At 37.1% G+C, this 14,163-nt stretch overlaps 1 protein-coding gene across 4 annotated transcripts in view; it reads left to right on the top strand.

Annotated features, from left to right (window-relative positions):
- The first annotated feature begins 3,518 nt into the window (after positions 1-3,518).
- LOC109458658 (C4b-binding protein alpha chain) overlaps positions 3,519-14,163 on the top strand; it is a 58,617-nt gene continuing 47,972 nt past the window's right edge. Inside the window, exons 1-4 of one of the 4 annotated variants that reach the window (XM_074321963.2) lie at positions 3,519-3,785; positions 11,399-11,565; positions 12,960-13,145; positions 13,993-14,092. In XM_074321963.2, coding sequence (XP_074178064.2) covers positions 11,403-11,565; positions 12,960-13,145; positions 13,993-14,092 — 449 coding nt within the window. In that variant the 5' untranslated portion in view covers positions 3,519-3,785; positions 11,399-11,402. Of the gene's footprint in view, positions 3,786-11,299; positions 11,566-12,959; positions 13,146-13,992; positions 14,093-14,163 lie in introns of all 4 variants that reach the window. The other 3 variants (XM_088801704.1, XM_074321962.2, XM_074321961.2) reach the window with 3 other exon arrangements.

The following is a 14,163-nucleotide window of genomic DNA, read 5'->3' as shown; positions in this document are numbered from 1 at the left end:
TAATGAGGAGTTAAGGGTTTAAATTCCTGTTTTTAAAAATAATGGGAAGCTAGAATCACAGCTAAGGGTGTGCTATCTTATATTTTAATATGAGACAGGAATGATGAGGCAAAAATTAACCTCAAATTAATGAAAATGTATGAGGTAAAAATTAACCTCTCATTTTCGGGAAATAGGTTCAAAACAGTTATATATTAAAATGATCTATTGAGAAAAAAGTAGAATTAGGACCCAAACTCTCCTGGGTCTCCCTTACATCATGTTTATAAAACCAGGTTTCCAAATATTCTGCAGTGATATTGCAGAAATATTGGTCTTTTGGATGAAACCTAGCCCTGTATGGTTAATTTGAGATGGAACAACACAAGTGAATATATTCTCTTCTCCTTTTTTTGAGTGCAGAAGACACAAGAATCCCAAGGTTTTCCCGTCAAGATGTCATACTGAGCTGATATGACAAGCTTCTTCCATTTTACACTCTGACCTTTACTTAAAACACATGGGAAATCTGGGTAAAATACAAAGCAAATACATAAGAGAGCTTGAAATAATGGAAACATCTCTAGGTGAAGTTACAAAAGAGAGAAACAGATGGACTCTGAAGTAACCCACAGTCTATTAATAGACATAAGACTTGTATATAGATGTACAGAAGGTGCCAAAAAATGTATACACATTTTAAGATAGGCACCGCTGGCATATAGATATATAGATATATACTTATATAAGTGATTAATTCAGGTGGTTAGGATGAAATAAACACCTTGCACAGAACAGTGCACTATGGGAACTCAGATGTTAGCTGACAGGATGACTTCTGTCTGCGAGGAAGAGGCAGGAAAATTGTCAAGGAAGAGGTCATAGTTATTTGAGCCTTTAAAAGAGAGTAGGAGTTAGAGACAAAGATTAGGAAGGAGATATTCCAAGTGGAATGAAGTTATGAGCTCTTTAACCAAGTAAGTCCACTCTTAGGGTTAATTTAACTTGAGCAAAATGATTTTTAATTTGAAGCTATTCATTATATTATTGCCTGTATTATCTACACTAGCAAGACCTTGTGATCATTTGAAATGTCCAATCTTTTAAAAAATTTTTAAATAAGTTATGGTACATCAAATGTAAAGCAGCCTTTTACAGTGATAATTATGAACAACAAAATCTTAAGTATATAATCTTAAGTAAAACTAGAATACAAAATAACAAGTACTTATGTTTACATTTATCAAAACCTTTATTCTTGTAGAAAAGGATGAGGCAATAATAGGCACAGATGAAAACACTTCTCTTAAAATGATGAAATTACAGGTGTTTATTCTCTTAAACTTTTGTAGTGTTTTAAATTGAGTGTTTAGTAATAATTTTTTAAAAAGGTGCTATGAAGAGGCAAGAAAGATGGGGCATGTTTAGGGAACTGCACATAGCCTGAATTGACCTAGATAAAGCATGGGAAGTGATGAGACAAAAAGCTAGCAAGATACTTTACAGTGAATTTATAGAGGGCGTCAAAGGGTATGTTAAAAACATTTAAAGTTTATTTGGTAGGTAGTGAGTAGAGATGGAAGAGTTTCAAACAAGGAATTGATGAGGACAGGACATAGAATATTTCTCTCACAATAGTAGGTATATAGGTGGAAGTAGGAAAAAAAAACTGAGACAGAGAATCCATTGAAAGGGCTACTGACAGTCCACATGAGAGACAATGATGACCTGAAGTGGCTTGATGGCAGTACAAACAGAAAAGAAACCACGGACATGAAAGACATTGCAAAATCCAATAACAGCAACTTGTCAACTAATTGACAAGTTGGAAAATGAGGGAGCAGAAAGGTTTAAAGGCAAGTCTGAAATTTCATTCCTGGGAGCCTAGATTAATGTGGGGGTCAGAAGATGAAGCTTCTGGACAGGAAATGAGAAGTTCCCTTTTGGTTGTGCTGAGTATAAAGTGCTTGTAAGATGTCCAATGGCCAACAACAACAAAAAAAGTAGGTCTGCATTTAGGAGAGTAATCAGAGATAGAGATGTACTTATGGAGTAGTTCTCTTATAGGGACTAGTTAAGCCATGAGAGCAGGTAAGATAATTAAAGATGTGGAAGAAAAAAAAATTTTAAAGAAGAACCTGGGATATATTTAGGTATGAAAAGAAGGAAGAGAAGGTAACAAAACTAAGAAAGAGCAATTAGTAAGACTGGAGAATCAGGAAAGGCTTAGGATAATGGAAGACAACAGAGAAGAGTTTCAGAAAGGAGATGATCAGTGGTGTTCGAGGCTGCTAAGAAATCACAAGAAATGACTTAAAGAACTTTTGGATTTGGAGACAAGGGCATGCCTCAAAGAGATTTGTCAATAAGTGTGGGAAGAAGCCAGACTGGAAGACCACAAAAAGGAGGGGTGTGGAGTGATTAATGAGAAAGAATAGGCAGGAAACATAGGAGCCTCTTGAGAAGGTCAACATGTCACAACAGAAGAAAAATGAAATTTGAGGTTTCATCAAGGTTGAGGGTACATTTCAGGATGAAAGGCATTGAAAATAAGGAAAAGAACAAACGATTCTCTTCTGACTGCAATAGATTGGGAAATGGTATTTTGAAGACCCAGCTGTAAGATGACATTTCCTCTAACTCAGCTCTCAGAATTTTGCACAATCTGGAATCCTTCTTTATGCTCAGTCTTGTCCAAACAGCAAATCTGTCTTACCTTTGTGACTTGGCCTATGTTCTTTTTACCTCCAATTTCTCTCTTTCATCTAATAATTTCCACGTTTCATTCAAAGCCCAGCCCAAATGTCATCTCTCTGTCAAAACTTCTGCTGTGGTTCAACTTCTTTTCTGAAATCTTTGAGACTTTTGGTGTTTATTACAGAAAAAGTGAAGTTGTCAGGAAGAACTTGCTTTTTAATAGCAATTTCCTGAGCACACAACCTTAATCCTGAGGCTTAATAGCTTAATTGATAATGTCAGCGTTTGGGATCCTTTCTAGATTGATGTGATAACAAACATGGCTGGCCCTTCATCACATTCTTCTGAGCAGCACTCAGTGATAGACTAACTTCTGGAGGTCATCTTACACCCAGCATTTAGTAGTTGGGGTGGTGGTAGTAGCTAACATTTACTGAGTACTAATGTTGTTCCAGGCAACTTGGCACATAGCAGGAACTCAGTAAATATGTTAAACTCCCCACCTTTTGTATTTTCTTGGGATGGGATGGAGACCAGCACAGGGCCGGGTCACCCATAGTTCTCTGAGCCCCCAGGAAAGCTAGACGGACTAATGGAAAATAGATCATCTTTGTGAACCTAGTTTGAACCCTGTGGCATCCAACGTTTCCAGGTTAGCTGGATTGCATCTTGTACAACCTTCTTGTATTTATGAAAAGAAAAAAAAAAATTCTGGCATCAAATTCATATTATTTTGTTCACTTAAGGGAAATGGTTGGCAGAGGAGAAAAATAAATGATTGCAACATGTTATCAAGAATGAGGACTGGTGAAGAGGAAGGAGATTAGGTAAATAGTGGTGCTATATTTTTGCAGTTAATCATTCACTGAGCCAGTAGAGAGTCTCTGCCCACTCATTTCCATCTAGCTGTCCTTGATCAGCCAACCACATGGCTGCAATTCCGGGATTTTTTGGTGGAGCAATTACTAGCCAACGTTAGGGCTTTCTGGTAAACCCTTATCTGGGACGGAACCAGGATTATGAGAGATCAAGGCAGTTTTCTTTCCTGAAAAACTACGCAAGGAACCGTGATAAAGTCTTCTACTTCTTTCTTCATCAGCTACCTGCAGGTCAGTGGATTACTTGGGGGACCTTGGGGGAAAGGCTTGTGGTTTGGCCCTTTGAGGAGTGCAAGACTAGAAGGTTGAGACACAGACAAAGACTTGGGGGTGTTTCAACAGAAATCTTTTCAGGAGTACTGCATTTTCAGGGCATTGCATGACTTGAAGAGTACTTTTAACCCCTCCGAGCCTCAGTTTTTTAAAATTATAAATGGGGAAGTAATGATGCACACTAATGAAATAAACTGAAACAGAAAAAAGTAAGATGTTGCTCTTGTTATTGCATATAACAGTTGAGTGTGTTGGTTCTTCTTCTTTTAATCATCTCTCCATGTCAGGGAATTGAGACAGGAGGCAAGCCAGACTTCCCAAAGGGATTCAAAAGACCCCGGGTTTTCATAGTCTGCATTCTGAAAATTGATGCAATTTCCTTTGGAGATTTTCTTAACCTCTCCACACCTTCTTCACCACCGACAGTAAAGACCTTTAGAGTTGCTAATAAGGAGGGTAATAAGTCAGTCAGTCTCTAATTAGTTTCTGAAGCTGGAAGGCTTAGTCGTCTTCATCTTCTTTCTCTCCCTCAAGTGTAGAGATACATTTGAATATGAGTCCAGAAGGAAGGAGCTGACAGATAAAGAAATTCTAGGAAGGGAGAGGAAAGTGTGGAAGCCAGTTTTTTCTGGAGTCTGAACGTGATGTGATTGCGAGTGCAGGTGTGAGCAAGGAGACACTCCACCTGAGAGTGGGAACAAATATCATTCTTTACAAAGGCATCTGAATTTTAAAAGGGAAAGTTTAGATAAAATAAATACATTAACTCAAGAAGTAATCTCTAATGGAAGAAGAAATTTTGGCCTGAGGATTTCCCCTGTGCCTCTCAAATTGATCAGTGCTGATGGGATTATTTATGAGACCCACCATGTAGACTATGGCTCTTGAGTTGGTTTTATTTCTGAAGGGATTTAAAAGATGATGATGTCATTGAAATATGAGAGCATTTGCTAGGAAAGTCTTAGCTTTTCAGTGGGCAGTTACAGAATTCTGGAGTTTGTAGGGAATAGAAAGATGGTCTGAGTTTAATGTCATCATTTTAGTGATGAAAAGCTGAGGTCCAAGGAGATGATGTAGCTGCTTCAAGATTAGAGAATTTGAAGATGGGATTGCTGGGATTCAAACTCTGGTCTTCTCAACACACAAGTGCTATCCTCCATCTTCGTACTCTGTGGTCTCCTGAGTTCTGTGCAGTTTCTGCTGAGAAACCACAAGGAGTACGATGGTGAAACACAATGTTGTCCCTGACCCAAAGAGCCACCATACATCCTGAGCACTAGTAAGGGAAGTCAAATCAATGTATCATCTCTTTAAAATTTACAGAGCACTTTACACACATTATTTCACTTGGTCCTCAGTAAAGCAGTTAGTTATTATTAAGAAGGCAAAACTAAATTGAATTTCATTTATTGGATTACTGTTATATGCCAGTTTCAATAGCAAGTTGGGACAAGAAAGTTGGATAAACACCTTCTTTGTCTTCAAGGGACCCACAATCTATCTCAGAAGGCAAAAGTGAATAGAAAGCTATGATACAATGTGGTGTTACAACTATTGTATCAGAGAAGTACTAGGGGAGCACAGAAGAGATTGATACTTCTTGGTGGTGTAGGGTGGTTCCTCACCAAGGAGGTGACAGTTGATCTGGAGGTTGGAGGTAAGAGCATTCATGCACATGAGACATTCTACACAAATAGTTGCAGGTGTTTAAAAAAATTCCAGGCTATGTTTTGGGAAAGGAAAGCACCTTCATGAAGTTGAAGCACAGTGTTTTAAATGAGCAGAAACAGAGGGAGAGGTATGGACACCCAGGGAATTAGGAACCATGGAGTTCTTAAGTAAATTGCTTTTTAGGGTTATAACCACAGCAGTGTGGAAGCTGGCTTACAAAGGTTTGGAGGCTTTTGCTATGGTGTAGGCTGGGGTGTAGGAGAGAGTGACAGATTCTAATGCTGCTATGGCCAAAGTGATTGGACAGATTCTAATGCTGCTATGGCCAAAGTGATTGCACTCTGAATAAGGAAATGGGCCAAGAGAAAGGAGACTAGGATGATTTAGGTTTCTAGCCTGGGAGGCTGAGTGGAGATTATTACTTTAGCTGAAACAGAAAGTGCAGAGGTCAAGTAGTGTTGAAAGGAAGATAGTGCATTTAGTTTGGAGTCTGTTGAATTAAAGATCCCTGGGAAATAAAAATGATGCAGTTGAAAATACTAATCTAAACCGTGGAAATTATAACTTAAATTTTTTTTAAAAAATGTTTTTTGCTTAAATAAGAAATCTAACAAGTGGTTTCCAGGGCTGGGGGTGAGAGAGAAATAGGGAGAGCTTGGTAAGAGGGTACAAACTTTTAGTTATAAAATGAAGAAGGTCTGAGTATCTAATGTAAAACATAGTGACTACAGTTGATAACACTGTGTTGTATAATTAAACTTTGCTATGAGAGTAGAACTTGAAGGTTCTTGCCGGCAAAAAGGACAAACATATGTGGTGATGGATGTGCTAATTAACTAGATGGTGGGGGAGAATCCTTTTACAACATGTACATACCAGATCACCACGATGTACACTTGAAATAACTTTCAGTTTAGTCACTTATACTTCAATAAAGCTGAAATTAAACAAAAAATTCAACAGAGTCAAAAGTTTTCACTTACTTTCAGGACTGTAAGTGAAGAGGAAAGTGTAAAAATTTATTTCTGGGTTTGCAAAGAAAACTCACAGATATTAACACCAGGGAAAAACAGAAATTTTAATTTAAGTATTATCCCAAGCAAAAAACAATTTGCTGAAATAACCAGTCAGAATTATAGACTTTTCCAGGGTTAAAGGTTATGTTCAAGAAGGAAAGCTACAATCTGTAAAGTCCAGGAACAACTCCTTTGTTAGAAATAACATTTGCAAGGTCAGTTTTATGATGTCGATATCTGCTTTTCGCAGCTGCAGGGGAAGAGAAAGTATTTCCTCCTTATTTTGCTGAGATTTCTTTCACCGACTTTTAAAAGTTCCACAATTTTCAGACTGAGCACTGGAATTCCTCTAGTTAGCAATAAGATTAAAGGAGGAAGGCCTGAATGGCTCAACATTTATATATGGGAAGTAACCAGAGCACAGTAAGATTTTTATTAACAATTCAGTTCATGGAGCACGTAAGATTTTGTACCTACAGGAGACAGTTGGGTCCAGAGATCTGTGGGTAATTCATGGATGATGGCCAAAGTTGTGGGGTAGATGAGCTCCTCCCGTGAAGACAGCTAAGGATGAGGAAAGAAGACCAGGACAGCGGACAGCCCCGCCGGCCCCACTCTGTGGGCACCAGAGTCCCTGCACTGGGTGTGGCACTGCCAGTGGGCTTTCCTCTGTACCAGAGTTTAAAGTATCTTGGTGATTCAGCCATCATTACAATTTACATCATTATTATAATGATGTTTTGACTCTAAGAGTTCTGGTCCTGTCAGAGTCACATTGCAACTCTCTTCCCTAACATTTTTTGTGTGTGGAATATTTACTATGTGCTGTCCATTCAGCAAGCCCAGCCCCCTCTCAGCAATTCTGGGACACGTATAGTTATTATTCTTATTTTATAAAAAAGAAAATTGAAGCTTAGAGGAGCTTAGAGTGCTGAGTATCTTGCCCAGGGGCACATAGTTCTCACGTGGTGGAAGCAGGGTTGAACCCTCCAGGGTCCATACCCCAGGGCCTGGCCACATATTGTTGTCCTGTGTCTGGCCTTGGTGTGAGGCTGAGTGATATAAATCCCTGTCCACAGTGTAGGGTTTGTACATGAGGCTGCCTTTTACCTCCTGTCATAACCTGAGGAGGGAGGGGCACTAGTTTTTGTTTATTCCTTACCTCTTTACTGTCCTCTGTTGATTGGCTGATTATATGATGACTTCGGGATGTGGATGGAAAAGAGCCTAGAGTGACATCGCTAGGGTCTGCTCTCATTAAGATACAAGTGTGTCTTGCTCTAAAATCAGTTAAAATCTGACCTTGACCAAACAACAAACACTGTAAGAGTAGATATGGACATGAACAGTATTCTTTTTCTTTAAACCATATTTTGTCCCTAGGTGCTTTTGAATTTAAATTCAACCAATATTCATTGAGCATTATAACTGTGTGCGAGGCACAAGGCTCGGTACGGTGGGGAGCAGAGATGAATAAGAACCCACCCTCTGACGTCAAGACAGACTTCAGTTGTCTATAAGCCAAGTCAGAATCAGAATGATAAATACTAAGTTGCAATTGGAATATGGAAACTGGCCTGGAGGACAAGAGGGGACATTGGAGAATGAGGATGAGTAAGAATCAAAGAGGAAAGGGCGAGGGGGCAGAGGATCTGGGCAGGGTAGGAGGGGTGAAAGTGTTTGGAACTGTTGGGGATCTAGGTTGTCCTGGACAATTGAAGCACCGGCTCAGACCAAACTACTGAAAAGTTATTCACCAGAGACCAGCTGAATGAATGTCAAGTCACTGAAGTCAATTTGCTGAATTTATCAGATTATCATTTTACTTGACATTGTTTTAAGAAGTATTTATTGAATATATTCCATAATTGTAAATATATTCTTTTTGTACATAGCTAATCAATATGTTCTTTGTACCAGCATTTTAATTATTTTTGTTCAATTTCCTGAAGGTAAGGATTTAATCTTATGGGTATATTTTTATAAATATACTCATATTTTCCTGAGTATATTCAATGTATGTATTTTTCTTATGAATATACAGTAATAACATTTGCAACAATTCATATGGGAAATTTTCACTTTGTACTCTTCTCCTCTTGATTTTTTATAGTGAAATTCTATTTTGCCAATATTTTGGTATTTTAAAATCTCTTTCTTCAATTTCACGAAAATCCGATAAACATGCCAAATCTACTGACTTATCAAAAATTAAAGAAACTTATTTCTACAGTTTTTAAATAGTTCATAGCAGTTTTTTAAATTGAAATTTATCATAGTTTATAAACTTCACAGACGATTTAGTGGACTGGTTTATGTTCTGTGGAATTTGCCTTAGCCTTAACTGTCTCCAGTCTCATCAGATTGCTAGGGCAGGAAGATAGAGACTTGCAATTGGGAGGGATGGACTGGGAAAATAGAGAGAAAAACAACACAAAAGAAAGGGGGTGGGTGAAGGCCCCAAATGTGAATCCTGGCTCCTCCCAACATTTTAGAGCACCTCAATTCATTCAGAACAAATTCTGTAAACATGATTTTAATAAGAAAATACATTTGATAAATTGTTCATTAGGTCGAATTTATTTTTTGGCAGAATTGTCTTAGTGGCCATGTAAAGAGTTCATGGGATAGGATGTGCATGGGTGGATGCCCCCACAACTGACAACTGGGGGAGGAATGGTTTCATCAGAATTGAATTTTAGAACAATAAGATTTTATGAGTCATTACTCAGTGAAGAAGTGAGGCCCCGCCACATAGTGTGAAGGGCCACTATAAACTTTTCCCCCCTATAATGTGGGACAGAAACATCGTTGAGGGAAATATTGAGGTGACTCCCTTTATCTAAATGGATATGTGCTTAGTATGAATTACAGACACACGGGGAGTGTAGAATCATCTGGACCTAATGGAGGTGTCAGAATAAAAAACGAAATTCAACATTCATTGGCAGTGAACTTTGTATTTTCCTTTGAGGACAAGGACTATTTCTAATGTAAATTTAAGATATATTGTTTTTTCCAAAGGAAATGTATGTGGTGGTGAAGAGAAAAATAACTTTCATGACTTTGCTTTAAACAAGTCTTTAGTCTAATTAAATAATGAAAGTACATTTATCTCATATGTTTTTCTTTTTATATATGTATATCTCTACATATATAGATCTCTCCCTCACCATACACACACACACACACACACACACACACACACACACACACACACACACACATTGCCAAAAAATAGTATACACATTTTAAGAAAGGAAAACACTATATTTAATAGTAATACTCAATATTTACCAATAACAAAAGATGAATACAAGCCACATTTGACTTCTGAAACATTGCTTGAGCAACGTTGACCAAAGCGTCCACGTGTATATTTTTTTTTGGCACCCCTGGTATATATGTATACCATGTATACACATTTAAAGAGATGTTAGCTATGCTCAAGCAGTAGTTGGCCATAATCAGAAGTGTCTGGACGCTGACGGTAACCACTTTGAGCACCTCTTGTAATTGCAGAAGTCAAACATGACTTGTATTCATCTTTTGTTATTGGTATATATTGTATATTACAATTTTAATACAGTTTTCTTTTCTTAAAATGTGTATACATTTTTTTTGACATCATATATATCGTATTTCCCCGAAAATAAGACTGGGTCTCATATTAATTTTTGCCCCAAAAGATGCATTAGGGCATCTTTTCAGGGGATGTCTTATTTTTTCATGTACAACAATCTACATTTATTCAAATACAGTCATGCCATCTTCTTCTGGAACATCGTCATAACGTACTAAATGCGTCCGTCTGGCTGACGATCTTAATTGGGGCTTATTTTTGGGGTAGGTCTTATTTTTGGGGAAACACGGTGTATATATATATCTATATATATCTATATATATATAGATATATATATCTATATATATATAGATATATATATCTTTCTTCAATTTCATGGAAATTGTATATATATATATGTATATATATACATATATATATACATATATATGTATGTATATTCTTTCAAAACTGTAAATTGCTTGATAGTTTATTGCCTCAGTTGACAGTTGTATATATATATATATACATACATATATATGTATGTATGTACATATATGTACATACATACATATATACATACATGTGTATATATATATATATATATATATATATACAACTCCTTTTCCCCATCTAATTATTTTCTTGCCTTTTTGTTTTCTTTTGTTTTGTTTTACATTTGTTCCCTCTTCTCTATCTCCTCTACCATGTCCTTGGTCAGATCGTCTCTGTGGCTCACCTGGCCAACTACAATAGTCTTTTTAACCAACCTCCCTGTTCCTTCCCTCTGTTCACTTCAATCTCTCATGTACACATCTGCCATAGTGATCTTCTTAAATCACAATAATCTGTCACTCTTTAACAAACTAAAACCAAAATCCAAAACAAAAAACAATGGCTCTTTATTCCCCAAATAATAGTGTCCATAAATTCCTAAACGTGGCCCTTATATCCTGTTCGGACACACCTGTAAGCTGCACCCTTCTTAACAACCATCTCCCCCTTTCAGACACGTTATTTTCCTGCACAGTATTATCTGCTGTTCTCCCAATTTACCCTGCATCCGTTCTCTAACTTTTACAGCATCCCTAACGCAGATACAGCCACCTCCCATCTCTCCACTTGGAGTTCATCCCTTTTCTGAGCAGAGTGCTCCCACAGAGGCTAACACTCACTCTCTTTGTGTTGTAACAATTGTGCTCATGTCTTTTCTTCCACTCTAGGCTGTAATTTCCTTGAAGACATAGACCCCATGGCATTTATCTTGGTGCTTTATCACAGTGGGAATTCAATGACTTTATTAAATTGAGTTCTTTCAGCAGAAAAATGTTGGAGAAGCATCGAGTCATGTACACTCCAAGAGCTCCAAATGGGACCCTTGATAGAAAGGGGAAAATGACAGCCTGGCCCCTCCGCAGGTTGTGGAGAGTCTCTGATCCAATACTGTTCCAAGTGACCTTGGTTGCTGCTCTGTTGGCCACTGTTCTTGGTGAGTAATAGGGAGACAAGTTCAGATAGACAACAAGCATTCAAGATCACCCACTTGCTCACTTTTAAGACTAACAAAGAAATGATTAAACTCTTAGCAGAAATTCAGCTTCAGTAACAAAGGGTTTATTTGACCAAGAATTAGGAATTTATTTTAAATTTGGCTTTTAAGGGGATTTGGAATTTAGGGGGAATTTGCTCTACCCATAAAAGAGGCAGTTTTCTAGACACTTCCCCTTAGATTTCTTCTCCAGGAATTTTCCAAGTTGTTTCCCAACCATGACTTGAAACTAATCTGTATTATCTATGATATCAGCCTGACTGAACAATTTTCAATGCCAGTGGGTTTATCCAGAATGGAGGGAGGAAGTGTATACAACTACTGGGGCTCCTAAAAGGGAAATCGCTTCTGTATTTAACAATTTTTATTTTTTAAATTAAAGTTTGTTGGAGTGACAATTGTTAGTAAAGTTACATAGGTTTCAGGTGTACAATTCAGTAATACATCATCTATATATCACATTGTGTGTTCACCACTATATATTTGATCCCTTTTATTCTTATAAGGAAAGCAGGATTAAGATTTTTATGTTTCTAACAAAGGAACAAGAGAAACAAATGAAGAAACAAAAACTCATAGACACAGGCAATAGTTTAGTGGTTACCAGAGGGTAAGGGGGGAGGAGGGTGGTAGATGAGGGTAAAGGGGATCGAATATATGGTGATGGAAGGAGAACTGACTCTGGGTGGTGAACACACAATATGATATATATAGATGATGTAATACAGAATTGTACACCTATAATTTATTGAACTTTACTAACAATTGTCACCCCAATAAACTTCAATTAAAAAAAGATTTTTACATTTAAAGGGCTTCATGCTTCTACCTTCATATCATTCAAAATCCAAAACATATAAAAACCCCACAAATTAAAAATGTTTTTATTCATATCCCAGCCACCCAGCTTCCCTTTCCTGAGGCAATCAGTGTTACCTAAAGTTATTATTAATGACATATAATACTGTTTAGTTGAGGGAAATTGTAGACTTCTGGCTTTGCACAGATGCATGTAGTCAGCAGATATGGGAAATCTGATAGGCTGATGAGATCGTGTGTGCCATCCTTCTAAAATAAATTATCTCCTATGTAATGGAGAAAGCATGAAAGCCTTTCATCATTATCAGTTATCATTACCATTGTCATTATCATTTATCAACAAATATGTATTACTGAGCACTCACTGGAATCATTGACCAGTGGAAATCATAGGAGCTATTATTTTTCTGGATTAGAAAAGAATTGCTCTTGCTCTAAAATCATACTACTGAAAATATTAAGATGCTGAGTCCCAAGTTATAACTTTTGGTGCTCTTTGTCATTTTGGTGTCCAGGTGACTGTGGTCCACCACCCACTTTACACTATGCTTCTCCAGTAAATGAGTTGAATGAGACAAGTTTTAAAACTGGAACTGTTCTGAAATACCAGTGCCGTCCCGGCTACAGCAGGAGCTCTTCAAAAAATCAGGTTCTTACCTGTAGGCAAGGAGGCACATGGCACTATATTGTCTTCTGTGTCAGTAAGTATGAGCATTTTTATTTTTCTTATTTGGACTTTTCCCCTTTTTGCAAATTCAGGAACTAAATTTTCTGAATGCAAATGAGAATCTTTGACCACTAAGAAACTACCCAGTTTGTCAGTGACTGATTTCAATGTATACATTTGTACCATTTTTTGGAAAATATAAACAAGCAAACAAACAAATACATAAATAAAAAAGAAAAATTAGAAGCTACCCAGCTGCTTTGAAAAATAAGCCTGTTCTTTGCAACATAATTCAGTAAATACTCCTTTCAGAAGTTAACTACAAATTCAATTTTAATATATTGAAAACCAGATTCACTTTTTATAAAATTATAAAAAGCTATATGGCTAGAAAGTAGAAATGCAGTTTCGAGAGAAATCTCACCCAAACTATTTGCTGTGTTTGGAAGATGGTGCGATTCTCCCTCAGTTGAGAATATGTCTGTGACGTTTTCCAATAGGAAGGATGTATAAGCCACACTTTTTTTTTCTTGTGCCTTTTGTGGCCCAGGACATGCATTTTTAAGTGGCCTAACTGCAAAGTGTATGCCGCAGACATAGAATGGAGCATAACTTCCTGGTTAGTGTGTTAAATCCTGGACCACAGATTTTGTTACCATAGTGATTTAACTGACCATTTTTCTCTATTGGAAAAATATACCAGAAAAAATGAAATCACTTTTTGGATTCATTTATCCTCCAAAATAAAACTTCAGTGAGTCAGGATCAGAAATAAGTTTGAATCTGAACCTCTGGTCTTTCTGGAAGCAGAGGTCAAATTTTCTAATGCCATATCTATGAGTACTTGAAATCACTAATCCTCGTTTTAAATTTTCTCTCAGAGAAACAATGCAGAAACCCAGGAGAATTACATAACGGGCAAGTGATTGTTAAAACAGATTACTCTTTTGGATCACATATAGAATTCAGCTGTGTAGAAGGGTAAGTGTGTGGCAATCTAGAAACAATACAGTTTTTAAAAAAATAATTTTTAAAAATAGCTAATGTGTTTA

This window comes from Rhinolophus sinicus, chromosome 11, assembly GCF_057876585.1.
Source record: "Rhinolophus sinicus isolate RSI-liver-muscle chromosome 11, RSI-T2T, whole genome shotgun sequence".
Classification (NCBI taxonomy): domain Eukaryota; kingdom Metazoa; phylum Chordata; class Mammalia; order Chiroptera; family Rhinolophidae; genus Rhinolophus; species Rhinolophus sinicus.
The sequence above is the reverse complement of the archived record's forward strand: the minus strand, read 5'-3'. Positions and strand labels throughout refer to the sequence as shown.